Below are 15,304 nucleotides of genomic sequence, written 5' to 3'. Positions count from 1 at the left end.
CTAGCGCGCCTGCGCAGCGGGCCACCCTCCGCTTCCCCCTTCCCCTCCCCCTCCCTCCCTCCCCTCTCCCTAACCCCCTCCCCCACTACCCCCTCCCCCAATTCTCCATCCCCTTCTCTCCCGGTCTCGGAGGACCCCGTCCTAGGCCGACCTGTCTCGGCCCACAACCTCTGCGAAGCCGTCGGTGCCGCTCCCCGTCCATGTGGGCCCCCGCGGGCTGCCCACGCCTGTCCCCCAGCTCCCTGTTCCGCTGGATTTTCCCCTCGCCGGGGGTGGCTTTCTGAGCCGCCCGCTGCTTGTCCCTCTCTGCAGCCTCTCCTGCCACTCGGGGCCCCCGTTCCCCCTCCCGGCGGCGGGGGGCTGCCCCCGGGGGGCTGGCGGAGCTGGGCCGCGGGGGCCCCGGGGCCGGCGGTGCCGGGGTCATCGGGATGATGCGGACGCAGTGTCTGCTGGGGCTGCGCACGTTCGTGGCCTTCGCCGCCAAGCTCTGGAGCTTCTTCATTTACCTTTTGCGGAGGCAGATCCGCACGGTGAGCCTGGGTGGTCGCTGGTGGCGTTGGGGACCTCTGGCCGCGGTGCCCACAGGCTTTTGGAAAGTGATGGGCCTCTGTTTGGGCCTAGGAAGAGAGTCCTGTCGGGGGCTTCTCTTGCTGGAGAATTAGGGCACCCTGAACGGTTCATGGGGGGGGGGGGTGGGAAGGAGGGAGATCATTGTAGTTGAGCATGGATCTGGGGGACTTTTATGAGATGGGGGCAGTATTTGGCAACTCTTGGGGGCTACGGTAGTGGGTGGGGCGCTCTTTAAGAAAGCTGAAGTTGCTAAAGAAACCAAGAGGCGGGGAACACCTGTTTGATGGCAGCCAGAGCTGTTCATGTGGGTTTGTGAAAGACCGTCCTATTGGGAATCTCTGTGTTTGGTCTTATAACAAGGGGGACACAAGCTTGTGTGTCAAGGGTGGGGGTGGGTGAGAGGGCATATGTAACAAACAAGGATGGGAACTTGAGAAAAGCCCTGAGTGTGAAGGAGAAACCCTTGCATTAAGGAACTCCTCCAAAAAGGCCCTGGAACTTAATTCATAGTGTTGGTGTGAGTGTCTGCATTTATGGAGACACTGGGACTATATAAGATGCCTTTATCATGGGCTTATTTAGGTGTGGGAGGAAGCACATTAAAGTCTGAGTGTCTCTATCAGAAACAGCTGTTCCTCAGTTGCTGGAGCTGAATCTGAGAGCAAACTTGTTTCTCCAAGAGACCCCAGCATTTTGAGGAAGACTGTGGGGAGTGGAGACTGTGGATATACCCAGGCATCTCTGTCCCCTCCCCCATACCTTTTTCCAAAGTCAAAGTTCCTATAACATCATTTAATGAATGTGCCCTTGTGTTCTCATCACCACTGGGGAGAATTCTCTGAAAGAACCTGGGGAAAATTCAGCGAGCTGGGGCACAGAGGGTCTCCCATGTGTACTCTTTGGCATACCTCAGTAAGAGCTGAAAGACTAACACCAGGCAGGGCCTGCCCAGGTCAAGGGAATTTCTACAAAGCCCTGGGTGGTAGTGGTGGTTGACTTCTTGATTAGGAAGAATGGGCCTGGTCTTTGATTCATTCTCTCCTTTACCAGTTTACTCTTTCTACTCCCTGATTTAACACGAGGATTGTTCAGGTTGATAAGGTTGTAGCCAGGGCTGTTTCCCTGAGACAGAGCTAGGTGCCCAGAGGAATTGGGAGTCAGAGGTGCTGAGGTGTGTGGGGCTAGCTCCTGCGGTTTTCTTCCCATGCTAGCTCTCAGCCTCTCTGCCTCACCTGTCCCGAGCAGTCCTTTGGTATCCTCCCCCACTCCCAACACATCAGTTTTCTGCTCGAGGTGGAGAGTACTGCTCCAGCCCATCCGCAGGCTACATATTTCCAAACTTGCTCTCCTTTGGGCAGCACTGACCCCACAGCCTTTTGTCTTCCCTTTCAATCTGTTTCCTCGCCACCCCCTTTCTGGCAGATGCTTGGTGCATTCCCTGCATGCCCGGCATGTGCAACCTGAGATAGCAGAGCAGGACACCCGAGCTGTTTCGGCCCTCATCACGGTCCAGAAAGAAAAGAAGGACAGATGCCTTGGGATTATGGGGAGAGGGCCTTTTGGTTTGCAAAGGGGGAGCCTGTTTCTGGTGAGGCTCAGGGCCTAGAGGTGGACAGAAGAGCATATGTCTGTGCCTCAGAAGAAAAGAGCAGAGGAGGGAATTGCCAGGCTTTGCATGGGGGAGATTTGGGTGTTAGACATAGGAGCTCCAAGAGGCCGCTTGGCAAAGCAGGGCTGTAAGGCTGAAGTGGTGACATCCTTGTCCCTTCTACACCTCTTACTTCACCCTGGCCTTCTCCATACCGTCAGCTGGCCTGGCAGGTGGGGCTTTCCAATGTTCTGTGCCTTGTCCTGGGTACCTGGAAAGGAGGCTATTCAGAGGGCGGAGGCTCTCTGCAACTTGTGACTTGGCTAGTAGAGACAGAAGTGGACAGGTGGTTGGTTAAAATAGGCCTAGTGGCCCCCAGCCAGAGGAACTTAGTTGACCTGATAACCTCTGGATTCCCTCATCCTCCATACCCCTCAGGGGTCCATGGTCTCCCCTTTTGACCCCTACTCCCTTGTCCACTGAGAAATCTGAGGCTCTCAGTTTCTAACTTGAGAGGGTGGGATTTATGGTTAAGAGAGCAGGTTCTTGGTCAGACTTCATGGGTTCAGCCCTGGCTTCCCCACTTCATTGATTCTACTAATATTTACAGATCACCCCGCTACACTTTTCTTGTTGTTAGTTGCTGTTGTGTCCATTCCGACTTATGGTGAGCCCATGTGTGTGCAGAGTAGAGCTGCTCCATAGGTTTTGTAAGGCTGTGACTTTCTGGAAGCACATCGCGAGGACTGTCTTCTGAGGTGCCTCTGGGTGGTTCTGAACTGCCAACCGTTGGTAGCAGCCCAGTGCTTAACTGTTTGTGCCATCCAGGGACTCCTGCACACTATTCTAGGCACTGGGAATACAGCCATGACCACGATGAAGATCCACGTTTTCATTCTAACTGAGGAGACAAACAACTACATATAATAAATGATAAATGCTCAATATTCGTTACCTGTAGTTGTTACTAAGAGTCCCCTGGGTGGCACAGATGGCTGAGCACTAACTGAAAGGTTGGCCGTTTGTATCCACCCAGAGTGTGCCTCAGAAGAAAGCCCAGGTGATCTACTTCCGAAAGATCACAGCCATTGAAAACCTGTGGAGCTCAGTGCTACTCTGAAACAACAGGGGGTGCCATGAGTTGGAATCAACTCGACAGCAACTGCTTTTTTTTTTTTTGGTGGTGGTGGTACCGGGGAAGATTTCCTTGTCAAGGGCCTGATCCTCTCCTTGTTATTCTTAGGTAATCCAGTACCAAACTGTTCGATACGATATTCTTCCTTTATCTCCTGTGTCCCGGAATCGGCTAGGTGAGTCTGTTGGCTGGCAAGACTCCTTTAAGGTGAAGAGGGTCCAAGCTCTGGGCTGGAGGTCGGGTTGGTATTATCCCATCCTTTTGTGGTTCAGGCCAGGTGAAGAGGAAGATACTGGTACTGGATCTGGATGAGACACTTATTCACTCCCACCATGATGGGGTTCTGAGGCCCACAGTCCGGCCTGGAACGCCGCCTGACTTCATCCTAAAGGTATGTGGGGGTATCTGTTACTCTGCTCACAGGTGGATTCTCTTTCCCATCCCGGAGGGTCCCATCCCCATTCCCTGGGACCAGCATCTGTCTAACGGGAGCGAGGGAGGCAGGCAGGCAGTGGGGGGTCCTCTAGGCCTGTGTTGTGCTCATGATTTCCTCCACCCTCCTTTGTACCTCTATAGGTGGTAATAGACAAACATCCCGTCCGGTTTTTTGTACATAAGAGGCCTCATGTGGATTTCTTCTTAGAAGTGGTGAGTTTGTAGGAGCTATAGGGAACTCTGGGATGAAAGAACAATTTTAGAGTTTTGTGAATTTAGGAAACTTGGAGGAAGTAAGGGTGAGGAGAAATGGGTAAGGGAAGTTTTGGGGAGGGGAGGCTGTAGGATGATAGGGGAATGGCTTTCAGTTTTCGGGTTTATTTGTTGTGCTGATTCCATTAATCCACAGGCATCCTGCTCTTTTGTTCTCAGATCTCTGAATCTTAAGGGTGTAGGATGCCTAAGATAATGAGTTTAGGTGTTAAGAGAGAAGTTCAGAATGTTATGTCCCAAGAGACATTCGATGCTGCTGGAAGGCCTGAAGGACTAGGCCTGAGTCCTAGGGAAAGAGAGCTGCATGTGTAAACATATGATCACCTCTCCTCTCTGACTGCTTCTTCTCCCCCATCTGATACAGGTGAGCCAGTGGTACGAGCTGGTGGTGTTCACAGCGAGCATGGAGATTTATGGCTCTGCTGTGGCCGACAAACTGGACAATAGCAGAAGCATTCTCAAGAGGAGATATTACAGACAGGTCAGGGGCTAGAATCCAGGTGTAAGAGTGAGCTTCGGGAAGCAGGCCACTGGGGAGAGACCTGGATTTCAGGCAGTTGCCTTGGAATGGGACCTTTTGGGGGTTTGAGGGAGGCGTATGCATAATCCCCTTTGTGGGAGTTGGCTGTCCGTGGCCTAAGTATTGAAGGAACAGCCACTGAGGGCGAGTCTCCTTTTGATGCCCAGCTCACCCTGCTTTCCAGCACTGCACTTTGGAGTTGGGCAGCTACATTAAGGACCTCTCTGTAGTCCACAGTGACCTCTCCAGCATTGTGATCCTGGATAACTCCCCAGGGGCTTATAGGAGCCATCCAGGTATGGGGGAAGGTGGTGAGTCTGTCAGGACCAGCAGGTGGTTCTGAGGTGGTGGTCTGATTGCATGAAGTAGGGGCCAGGAGACTTTCAGTGGTCCTTGAGAACAGGACTTCTCTGGTTTGCATGGGGTCTGGATGCAAGTTATTTCTTGATTTCAAATGAGATCTCTTTTTCTAATATATATCCGTTCCATAAATCAGATTTCTCAGATCAGATTTGTGTCAAGTTAGACACAATGACAGTAGGTTTAAATAGAAGCCTCACACTAGTATGAAATCTGGGTAATTTAAAAGTTAACCTTATTTTGAAGAATAAGTCAGAAGTATTTACTTAGGTTATTGAATTGTGGGGAGAAGTATGTATTTTTTAGTAATGATCTCCCCTGACCCCCCTGAAATAAACTAAAAAATACTTCTTCTCTCGAATTTTTTGCATCTTCCCATCTGCATTTTCACTTATGCTAGACAACGCCATCCCCATCAAGTCCTGGTTCAGTGACCCCAGTGACACAGCACTTCTCAATCTGCTCCCCATGCTGGATGCCCTCAGGTAGGTGTGCTCTGCACACTTAGATTTCTGCAGAGGAGAGGGTGGGGGTCCCAAGAAGGAATAAAAGTCTGCCCTTTTTAATTTACCTTTCTTACCTTAAGAACTGGGTGTTGGAACCCAGGTCGTCTTACCCCAAAGCTTATCACCTTTTAGCCACTGGGTTTTGGGCAAACAACCTAGGTCTCATCTGAAAAATGGTGACAGTTCCTGTCCCGTATCTCCAGTGAGGTTGTCTTATGTGATTATTGTCAGGATATAAGCTATAAGACATTCTACCAATGCAAGTTATTGTCATCCCAGGTTCACCGCTGACGTCCGTTCTGTGCTGAGCCGAAACCTTCACCAACATAGGCTCTGGTGACAGCTGCTCCCCCTCCACCTGAGTTGGGGTGGGGGGGAGAGGGAGGGTGAGCCCTCGGATGCTGTCTGATCCCTGTCTAATGGTGAGGACTGCCTGGGCAGGGTCTGCCCCTCCCACCCTCTTTGCCCTGGGAGCCACACACTCCACTTGGGAGTCTGGATGGATACGTGGGCCAGACTCTGAAGCAGCCTCACTCTAACTTCATGTTCACACTCCCTGAAAACCCAGACTGGGATACAGGCGGAGGCCTGGGAATACTGAAAGTGTCTGTGGTGGAGAGGCCAGACTGGCCAGATTGAGAGAGAGAGACATACACAGAGACGCTGATCCTGGAGGCTGAGAGAGAAGCCAAACCAGCTTTGTTGTGATTTGATTTTTTAAAAACTCTTGTACGAAACTAATCTAATTCTTCACTTCTGCTCCGAGGGTTGGGCTGTGGGTGGGGAGACTGGCATTTTGGGCCACTGGATTTTCCCCAAACTTGTCCCACCCTTTTTTCCCCTCTGTTTTTCTCTCTTCTAGATTCCCTCAGACCTGTAACCAGCTTTCTCTTTTTTTCTTTCCTCTCTTTCAAACCATGCATTATAACTTTGAAACCAAAGCTGCCCTAGGTCCTTCTCTGGGGTTTGGGAAAGGGAGGAATCCTGTGTCCAAGGCAGAAGGGCCAGAGACTCCTTTTGGGCCTGAAGGGAAGGAAAAGTGGTGGTGAGTGGTTGGCTTTGTGGGAATGGAGCGGTAAGCACACCACATGCCCTGGGCGCAAATAACAGCCATGTGTCCTGAGGGAACTTGAGCTTCTGCACCGCAGAATACAGAAGCGCGAAATGATGAGAAACTTGGATGCTCAGTAGGGCGTGTGGCTGGACAAAGCCGCGCTTCGACTGGGTAACTGGCGTGGATAAACTAAGCGGGGTCTGGCCCAGGTGGCCGGTGCCCAAGGACCACAGATCTCCCCGAACAAACGACCAGTCCCACTGCGCGCTCCAGCCTGGCCGGCCCCACCTCCCCAGTGCCCGCCTCCGGAAGCCGGCTCTACTTCCCTGCACCCGCCACGTGACGCTCCGCCTTTCTCTGAGATCACATGATTTCACCGTACAAGCCTCAAAGTGTTCCTCCGCGCTGACGTAGTCCCTACCTTTCGGACCTCTCCAATTTCCATTGGTGCACTCGTTCCTGGAATCTAAGCGTTTTTTTTCTGTCTCTCCAAGCCCATATTCATTTCTGCCCTCTTTTATTTCTGGAGACCACCTCCGCCACTTGGGTGCTACTTTGTTTTGGTGTCAACGGCCGGCTTCAGCGTACCGACATGTTTCGTGAATAGCTCTCCTTGTAATTACCTCCGCTTATTTCCTCTATTTCCAAAGAGTTTTTGGAGGACCAAATCTCAAATTATGATTACCATCTCCTGCCTCGTTTCATCCCCGGTTTCGTGGGGGAAGGTCGGGAAAGGAATTTTCACTTATTTTCGACGGTAGCAAAAGCCAACCACCTTTGCTACGTCGCCTGCGTAGCCCACATACTGATTCCAAAGCGATTACGCCAATGGCGGGGGGGAGGGGGTGGAGGAGGGCGGCCAGTGGGTGGTGCTACGCCAGCGGCGTTACGGCCACTGCGTTAGTGGCGTGTTTTAGCCGGTGGGGCGGCCCCTGATGGTCGGGGGCGGAGTTGGTGAATAGGGAAGTGGCGCAAGTCCTGGGGATCGCTCCGCTGAGTCCTCCCTTGAGTCGCCTCCGTCGCCGCCGCCCCCCATCCCGACCCCCCCGGGTTCCCTCAGCCCAGCCCGGTCCAGCCCGGTACCCGGGAGGATGAAGTTCGTGTATAAAGAGGAGCATCCGTTCGAAAAGCGCCGCTCTGAGGGCGAGAAGATCCGAAAGAAATATCCGGACCGGGTCCCGGTATGGACAGTAGCCAGGGCCGAGGGCGCTGACGCTGACGCCGACGCCAGAGCCTGGGCTTTGGGTCCCCGGCGGGCAACGCGGGGATCAGGCTGCAGGCTGTGGCGAGGTTGGGAACGAGCCTGAAACTGCTGTCCCTGAGGCCAGGGGTGAAAGGAGTGGGATGGCGGTAGAGCTGGGGGTGAGGGGATGTGGATGGGAGCAAGTGGTGGTGGCAGAAGGGAGTTTGACAGTCTGACTTTCTCGTGGTCACCCCCTCAGCTAGCTAGGTTTGCGAGATTGAAGCTCTAATCGACCCGGACAAGTCATCGCAGCCTGATTAAGATCGTAGTTGTTCATTATGAGACATTATTTAGGGATTCGGCATGTTTAGGTGAACGGGAGTAGTCGGGTCAGGATCTCTAGACTTGGTGCTGCATTGCCTGTGCAGAGACAAAGAGAAATGAGTCTGGGGGAGGTTTGGATGCTAAGAACATTGTTTGAGCCGCAGAGTTGTATACCTAATGCCTCCTAATTTTCATTTTTCCTTTATCAGGTGATAGTAGAGAAGGCCCCCAAAGCTCGGATAGGAGATCTGGACAAAAAGAAATACCTGGTGCCTTCTGACCTCACAGGTGGGAACCTGACCCAAGACCCACATTTGCTTTCTGCGGATGGGAGTGCAACCTCTGTGGGAAGAGGCTCCACATACAAGTTGTTATCTGAGAGCATTTATGAATTCTCTGACTTTTTTGTACCTTTTATGTTTGGCAGTTGGTCAGTTCTACTTCTTGATCCGGAAGCGAATTCATCTCCGAGCTGAAGATGCCTTGTTTTTCTTTGTCAACAATGTCATTCCGCCCACCAGTGCCACAATGGGTCAGCTATACCAGGTATGGTGACCAGGAAGTAGTGGAGGCTTTGGACAGGAGTCTTGGAAGACCCTGAGAGGAAGAAAGTTTTCCGTTAGCAGTTGTTGGACTTGCTTAGCCTTCAATTTTATTTTTGACCCTGAAAGTGCAAGATAGTCTTGGATTGGGGTTTGGACACGACAGTTGGGAATACAGGGAAGGGAAAGAACGGTGAGCTGGAGGAACTATTTTGATCAGATTCACCCTAGTCCCCCTCCCCATTCCAAAGCAGCAGGAAACAGTTTGAGATCTTTTTGCCCAGGACTGCTGCTAGGAATAATACTGCTCGACTGCTAGGGCATGAAGTCAGTGAGGAAGAGTCAGGCACTGATTTTTGGGGTCGTCAGAAAGATTGGTTTTTGAAGAATGTGTCCGGGCTGTGGGTGGTTCAAATAAGCCCCAATGCCTGACCACCATCATTTTTTACTTTCACCCAGGAACACCACGAAGAAGACTTCTTTCTATACATTGCCTACAGTGATGAAAGTGTCTACGGTCTGTGAAGCTGCTGCCCCTGAGGTGGGGGGGGGGGTCCCATTCTACAAAGACAAAGGTGGCCCCCCTTTCTTGACCTACTCCTCTTCAGGCTCCAACACCACTTGAGGCTTTCTCCAACCCCTCCTAGCAGGAGGAGTAATAGTGGAGATGGCCCCTAGTACCTCTCCTTTCTCTTTTCCTCTTCACCTTTCTCTGCTCCCTTTCCCATTCTGCTTCGGTTTTCTTGGTTGTCAATTTCACATCCAGGGATTGTTTTGGTTTCTGTTCCCTTTCTAACCACCCAAGGGGCTCAGAGCCCCAACACTCCCTTTCACTGCCTTCTATTTTGGGGGTAGATGAAAGGGACTGAAATTGTGGGGGGAAAGGTAGGAGGCATATCAATAAAGAGGAAACCACCAAGCTGAATGGATTGCTGCCTTGTGTTGCCCCCTCCCTCGCTTTGTTTTTTAGCTTTCTACAGGCATCATGGGCTTCAGTGGTGGGGAAAGAGGAGGAATGGGGACAGGCTGGAGGGATAGGAATGTATTGGGTTTATTCTGTTGGTGTTGCACTTCAGCTGCATAAAAATGTGCTTTGGTTATGCTATCTGATGGAAGGAATACTCCATCATTTCATGAAACTTCAGTTTTATATACGTGTGTATTGGGTCCTGAGGTAAAAAATATATTTTTTCCTTTACCGTGGGTTCCTGTGAAGAAAGTTTGAAAGCACTTGCTTTAGATAACCCCATCCAAGTTTGTTATAAACATCTGGATTATGGAGAAGATTTTCGTTTGTGGGAGCTATTAAAAGAACTCTATCCTCAGTTGCATGTCACCTGGCCAGATTTTGTGCAGGTGTGTGTGATCCTGTGGAGTGGAAGCAGAGGGTGGGCGCTCAGCGGGAGGAGGGAGCCATTATCCTCAGGAGAACTTCGTCTCCCGGCAACCTCTTCTCCGCCTGGCCGGAAATGGGGCGGTCTCTCGGGGGAAAAAGACGAAGCGGAATGAGGCAGTATGGTGTCCGAGAATTCTAATCCCTTCTTCCTTATCTTTTTTTGGTCCCTCCCCGCCTACATTTCCCAGGGCCCTGCGCGTGCTTTTCCGCTCTACCCTCTAGCTCCCAATCTCCCCGCCACTCCCGGGGACGGAGGAGAGGAGGCGCTTAGTGAGCATGCGCCAATCCGTGGCTTGCTGGGAACTGCAGTCCTTGAGGCTTATGCAGTCCCCTTTCCGCTGTGTTAGGACAGACCACAAGTCCCTTTGTGCATTGCGCGTCGGCGCCGGCGGAGGGAGGGTGAAGAGAAAGGGAGGGAGGGAGGGAGGAGGAGGAGGAGAGAGCAGGCGGCCGGCGGCGCGGGGGGAGGGGGCCCGGTCCGGGAGTGCGGGAGGCTGTGGTTGAAGGAGGCGGCGGCAGCGGCAACGGCTAGCGGACACGAGTCACAACCGGACTGAGGCAGACACCTCCGTGGAGCAAGTCATTAGGAGCACCGAGCACCGGAGGCGGCACCGGGATCCCCGGCTCAGGGGAGGGGGGCGCCGGACCGGGAGGAGGGGAGGGGGCGATGCTGGAAGCCATGGCGGAGCCCAGTCCCGAAGGTGAGCTCTCGACCGGCACAGATCGCTGAGCTGGTGGGGGGCGGGCCAGGAATCAATTGGCAAACTTGGAGGTCGAGCCCCAGAACCCAGCGGGGGAGCGCGGGGTGGGGGTCGGGGTCCTGGCCCTGGGGGTGAAGAGCGACGAGTTGAGAGATGCTGGAGGAGGAGGAGTGGGAGACCGGATTGGGGATAGTTGGAGATCCGACGCTGTGTGTGGGGGGGAGGTGGGGGGTGGGAACTGAGAACCCGGAGCCTCGGGGGTTAGGAGCCGAAAGGGCCGCAGGCAGGTTGGGGCCTTGGAGCTGGAAGGTTGGGGGAATATGGGAGCCGAGAGTTGTTGGGCAGGGAGGACGTGGAAGAGGGCTGAGCGAGGGGCGCGGTAGTTCGCCGAGGTGGGGGAGTTGGTGGTGGTGGTTCCCGAGCTCCCGGTAGTTGCCGCCAGAGACAGCCGGGTGATTGCTGGAGGGTTGGGCAGGTAGTTGTGGGGGGAAAGGGGGGCCTGGTATTGTCTGCGGAAAGGGGACCTGTAACGGGGGTAGTTGTGGAGAGAGGGCCGGGAAGCGAGGAGAGCTAGGTAGTTGCAGAGGGCGGTGGGATCGGAGGGGGGTGAAGACCGACGAGTCGCGGGAGGGGGAACTGGCGAGGGTTAGAGCCTGGGAGTTGCGGAGGGTGATGGGGGGCGGTCGTGGTGGTTTCTGTGGAGGAAGAGAGTCGCTGATTGTGGGGGGAAGCTAGAGTTTAGGGGTCCGTAGCCTAGTGACTTGGTGAGTACGGGGGCGGAGGGAAGGCGGCCGGAGAGAGCTCGGAACAGGGCCCGGGGGCCCGGCGGGGAACCCAAGAAGCTCGAGACGGGGAGGGGCCAAAGCCCCGGATGGGGGCGGAGGGAGGGCGAAATTGTGGGGAGCGCGGTATCGGGGGGGCAGGTGGGGCCGCGTCCGGGTTAGAGCTCGCTGGTCCGTCCCGGACACAAAGTAGCGTTGAATGTGCGTGCGTGTGGGTTTGGGGTGGAGGGTGAGGGGCGCGCCGGGCCTCGTGCTCGAGTAGAAGGGGCCGGAGGGCGGGGAGCGGTTCAGCGTGGTCATCCCGGACTCGGGGGGCCGGCGGATGGCGTGAGGTCCCAGAGGGCTCGGGGCAGTAGAGTGCGCCTGAGTAGGAACTCGGCACGGTCGCCTTGTGAAGGACGGGGCGGGCGGCGCCCGGGTTCTGCCCTAGGAGCTGTACGGTGGGGTGGGGCGTTAAGAGATCCGAGTAGACTGGAGTCTACAGAAACCGTGAGTTTGGGGGGGGGGAGGCGGGGCTCCCGGCCTCCGGTAGGGGGAAGAGGAGCGCTATAACGAGGCTTGGGAGGGCCCCGGGCCCAGGCTCCGCCCCTTGTGGGACGGGAGGGGAGCAGGGACGATCGGGCACAGCTGGGGGCCTGCCGACTGGCTGGGGGACCTGGGAGAACAGGGGGTTCACTTGGGACCTCTAAGGTTTAGAGGTGGGGATTTTAAATGGACTGTTCCAGGGCTTTGACTCAGCTTTTATTGCTTTCACAGATCCACCTCCGACCCTTAAGCCGGAGACTCAGGTGAGTTTTCCCCTACCTTTACACATCAGTATTTATGCTCTCCCCCACCCCCCATGCATCTCTTCTAGCTTTCTCACTTTAGGGATTCCGCCTTTGGGGATGCTTCTCTTAAAACTCCAGTCTGTGCCCTCAGTGTGATCCTTGTTTTCTTCTTTTCAGCCACCAGAGAAACGGCGGAGAACAATTGAAGATTTCAACAAATTTTGCAGTTTTGTTTTGGCCTATGCTGGTTACATACCTCCTAGCAAAGAGGTAGGGTCAGGAGAATAACTGGTTTGAGGATGGTGTCTTTGGATTCTTGGAAGGGCTGTTGAGTAAATGAGGTTGTGTTAGTTATATATGTAAGACTAGAGAAATTGGAAACGTGAGGGTTCTGTTGGGAAAACGAGTATTTGCGGGAGAGGATAATAGAGATAGGTGGCTTGGGTAACAGTGATGGAAGGGGCTCTTGGGTTGTTAGTCAAGATTTTGAAATGGTTTTGGGGGTACTGTTAATGGAAGGTGTTTCCGGATGAGTTTTAGGGAGGTGGAAATGGTAACAAAGGAGGCAGTACAAAAGTAGATTAAGAAATGTGCCTCTGATTTGTGGGAATACAGTATTTCAAAGGCCCTGGTAAGGAGCAGATAGTTAGAATTTGAAAACAGAGGTAACATGGAAGTGCTCAAGAACAGATGCTGATAGAAATTGGGGTCTGGATAAATTTTCTGAGTGAGCTTTGTTGGTTGGGGCAGGATATTTTGGGGGAGATCTAGTCCCTGGTTTTCAGGTTGGGTTTTTGGAGGGGCTTAAACGCCACTGGGCCCCCTGCTGACTCTGGTCTCTTTTCCCTGTTAAGGAAAGTGACTGGCCAGCCTCCGGCTCCAGCTCCCCATTGCGAGGTGAGAGTGCAGCGGACAGTGATGGCTGGGACTCAGCCCCCTCAGATCTCCGAACCATCCAGACCTTTGTTAAGAAAGCAAAGTCATCAAAGAGAAGGGCAGCCCAGTCGGGTTCCACCCAGCCAGGACCTCCAAGGTCCACTTTCTCTCGCCTTCAGGCCCCTGACAGTGCCACCCTGCTTGAGAAGATGAAGCTCAAGGACTCTCTCTTTGATCTAGATGGCCCCAAAGTGGCATCTCCCCTGTCCCCCACATCCCTGACACATGCATCCCGGCCCCCTGTTCCTCTCACCCCAGTGCCCCTTTCTCAGGGGGATCTCACCCAGCCTCCTCGAAAGAAGGACCGAAAGAACCGAAAGTTGGGGCCAGGAGGTGGGGCTGGCTTTGGGGTTCTTCGGAGACCTCGGCCAACCCCTGGCGATGGGGAAAAGAGGTCTCGAATCAAGAAGAGCAAGAAACGGAAGTTGAAAAAGGCAGAGCGAGGGGATAGACTCCCACCTCCTGGGCCTCCCCGGGCACCCCCCAGTGATACAGACTCTGAAGAGGAGGAGGAGGAAGAGGAAGAAGAAGAGGAAGAGGAAATGGCAGCAGTGGTAGGGGCTGAAGCCCCAGCCCCTGTGTTCCCAACACCCCCTGAGGCTCCTAGGCCCCCTGCTACAGGGCCCCCTGAAGGAGCTCCTCCCACTGACAGCGAAAGCAAGGAGGTGGGCAGCACTGAAACAAGCCAAGATGGAGATGCCAGCTCTAGTGAAGGCGAGATGCGGGTCATGGATGAGGACATCATGGTAGAATCAGGTAAGGGGGTTGAGAGCTGTTCAAGGGTAGCTGGGAGAATGGAGTTGGGGGTGTTGTGGACTTAAAAACTCAAGCAGAATATCAAACTTCCTTTTCCCCAGGTGATGACTCGTGGGATCTGATCACGTGTTACTGCCGAAAGCCCTTTGCAGGACGGCCCATGATTGAGTGCAGCCTGTGTGGGACGTGGATCCACCTCTCCTGTGCTAAGATTAAGAAGACCAATGTCCCTGACTTCTTTTACTGCCAAAAATGCAAGGAACTTCGGCCAGAGGCGCGGCGGTTAGGGGGCCCTCCGAAATCTGGAGAGCCTTGACATCACCAGCGCCAGGCTGGAACTTCTAATTGACAACATGACTTGGGAACTGAGCCTTGGGGTCCTCAGCCCATCCCCTGAAGCTTGGACATTGTCCCACTTCAAGGCAGGAACTCCCAAGGGAGACTTGCTCTGGAAATGAGGGTCTCATGTTCCCATCCTCCCCTTCTTCCTCCCCCTCCAACATCTGGACTTGAACGTGGACCCACTGCAGTTGAGGGCGAGAGGTTGTCTGGGTCCCTAGATACACAATCCCTGCCCATTGGACCTGCCATCCTTCACTTTTTGGGTCAGGGTTGGAATTGGGAAGGAATGGGGCAGCTGTCTATAAAACTCTAGTGTAAATATTAGCACCCCCCTCCCTCATCGTTTTTTCTCCTATCTCACTCCTCATTTATTTTCTTATACACCGGTTGTATTTTTAATTTTGGACTTCCCCTTTTGGGCATGGCAGCTCAAAGGTGGAGTACCAAAGTCTGGCCGAGAGGGGAAGGAAAGCAGAAAGGTGACATTTCTCTCATCTCTTGTTTTTAATAATATCGGCTAGCTGTTTGTACAGATGGCCCGTGTGTTGTAAATAAAGCGGAGTGGGCTCTTTTGTGTTCATAGCCCTTACTGTCCTGCATCGGAGGGAAGTTTTGGGAAAGATAGGAGAACGCCTCAGAGTCCCAGCTAGAACCACCCCTGCTCCTGGGCCTTTCCCACCCAGGATGCTCAGGCCTCAGTTGGCATTGCCCCATCCCACTCCCTGCTTAGGACCCCGACAATCCCCACCCGCACCCCCACACGCACACTCCAGTGGATCAGAGTTGCCTCGCACTCCCAGGTGTGGTGGGACTGGCAGCCTGCTGCCTGAGGGCAGAGGCCCAATTCAGCCAGGGTGCTCAGAGGACGAGGGTGGGGACACTTTCGGGGGCGGGGCAGTTGAGGGTTGGGAGACCGTTGCTGAGGGCAGCGATCACGTGGCAGGGGCGCGAGGCGGAGCTACGCAGTCACGTGACTGGGAAGTGTCACGTGATCCAGGGACGGTGCGGGGGGAGCGTGGCGGGCCGAGTTAGGCCACGTGACGTGAGCAGAGGTGGGCGGGGCACTGGGGGGCACCCGCGACGTCGGCGGCAGTGGCGCGCGGCGGCGGCGGAGTCCGCGTCTTTAGGTCG

The 15,304-nt window shown here is 54.1% G+C and overlaps 3 protein-coding genes across 6 annotated transcripts; all 3 read left to right on the top strand.

Moving 5' to 3' along the window:
* The first annotated feature begins 82 nt into the window (after positions 1-82).
* On the top strand, positions 83-6,328 carry CTDNEP1 (CTD nuclear envelope phosphatase 1). 3 transcript variants are annotated; one of them, XR_010318453.1, is made up of 9 exons: positions 87-530; positions 3,402-3,468; positions 3,566-3,684; positions 3,870-3,941; positions 4,366-4,482; positions 4,706-4,817; positions 5,282-5,366; positions 5,667-5,809; positions 5,956-6,328. XR_010318453.1 is itself a non-coding variant. In XM_003416885.3 (8 exons), exons 1-8 carry the CDS (start codon positions 429-431, stop codon positions 5,725-5,727), a joined length of 735 nt encoding a protein of 244 aa, XP_003416933.1. In that variant the 5' UTR covers positions 87-428; the 3' UTR covers positions 5,728-6,328. The 3 variants fall into 3 exon arrangements, 2 of the variants coding, with proteins under 2 accessions (XP_010594867.1, XP_003416933.1); XM_003416885.3 differs by having other exon boundaries at positions 5,667-6,328; XM_010596565.3 differs by lacking the exon at positions 4,706-4,817 and having other exon boundaries at positions 83-530; positions 5,667-6,328.
* Positions 6,329-7,405: 1,077 nt separating this feature from the next.
* GABARAP (GABA type A receptor-associated protein) lies at positions 7,406-9,419 on the top strand. Its single transcript, XM_023556392.2, has 4 exons — positions 7,406-7,622; positions 8,158-8,236; positions 8,376-8,494; positions 8,950-9,419. Exons 1-4 carry the CDS (start codon positions 7,533-7,535, stop codon positions 9,013-9,015), a joined length of 354 nt encoding a protein of 117 aa, XP_023412160.1. The 5' UTR covers positions 7,406-7,532; the 3' UTR covers positions 9,016-9,419.
* Positions 9,420-10,366: 947 nt separating this feature from the next.
* On the top strand, positions 10,367-14,745 carry PHF23 (PHD finger protein 23). Of its 2 annotated transcripts, none has more exons than XM_064271685.1 (5): positions 10,367-10,587; positions 12,126-12,157; positions 12,317-12,409; positions 12,994-13,831; positions 13,933-14,745. In XM_064271685.1, exons 1-5 carry the CDS (start codon positions 10,554-10,556, stop codon positions 14,145-14,147), a joined length of 1,212 nt encoding a protein of 403 aa, XP_064127755.1. In that variant the 5' UTR covers positions 10,367-10,553; the 3' UTR covers positions 14,148-14,745. The 2 variants fall into 2 exon arrangements, with proteins under 2 accessions (XP_064127755.1, XP_064127754.1); XM_064271684.1 differs by lacking the exon at positions 10,367-10,587 and adding an exon at positions 11,444-11,570.
* Positions 14,746-15,304: the final 559 nt, after the last annotated feature.

Source organism: Loxodonta africana, chromosome 18, assembly GCF_030014295.1.
Source record: "Loxodonta africana isolate mLoxAfr1 chromosome 18, mLoxAfr1.hap2, whole genome shotgun sequence".
Lineage (NCBI taxonomy): Eukaryota > Metazoa > Chordata > Mammalia > Proboscidea > Elephantidae > Loxodonta > Loxodonta africana.
The sequence above is the reverse complement of the archived record's forward strand: the minus strand, read 5'-3'. Positions and strand labels throughout refer to the sequence as shown.

Bases quoted from the DNA above. Each gene is read 5' to 3' on its own strand.
- CTDNEP1 (XM_003416885.3), top strand. From the start codon at position 429: ATGATGCGGACGCAGTGTCTGCTGGGGCTGCGCACGTTCGTGGCCTTC. The intron at 531-3,401 runs GTGAGCCTGGGT...TGTTATTCTTAG, and splicing joins TGCGGAGGCAGATCCGCACG to GTAATCCAGTACCAAACTGT. The intron at 4,818-5,281 runs GTATGGGGGAAG...CACTTATGCTAG, and splicing joins GGCTTATAGGAGCCATCCAG to ACAACGCCATCCCCATCAAG.
- GABARAP (XM_023556392.2), top strand. From the start codon at position 7,533: ATGAAGTTCGTGTATAAAGAGGAGCATCCGTTCGAAAAGCGCCGCTCT. The intron at 7,623-8,157 runs GTATGGACAGTA...TTCCTTTATCAG, and splicing joins AATATCCGGACCGGGTCCCG to GTGATAGTAGAGAAGGCCCC. The intron at 8,495-8,949 runs GTATGGTGACCA...ACTTTCACCCAG, and splicing joins CAATGGGTCAGCTATACCAG to GAACACCACGAAGAAGACTT.
- PHF23 (XM_064271684.1), top strand. From the start codon at position 11,459: ATGGGGGCGGAGGGAGGGCGAAATTGTGGGGAGCGCGGTATCGGGGGG. The intron at 11,571-12,125 runs GTGCGTGCGTGT...TTGCTTTCACAG, and splicing joins GACACAAAGTAGCGTTGAAT to ATCCACCTCCGACCCTTAAG. The intron at 12,158-12,316 runs GTGAGTTTTCCC...TCTTCTTTTCAG, and splicing joins CCCTTAAGCCGGAGACTCAG to CCACCAGAGAAACGGCGGAG.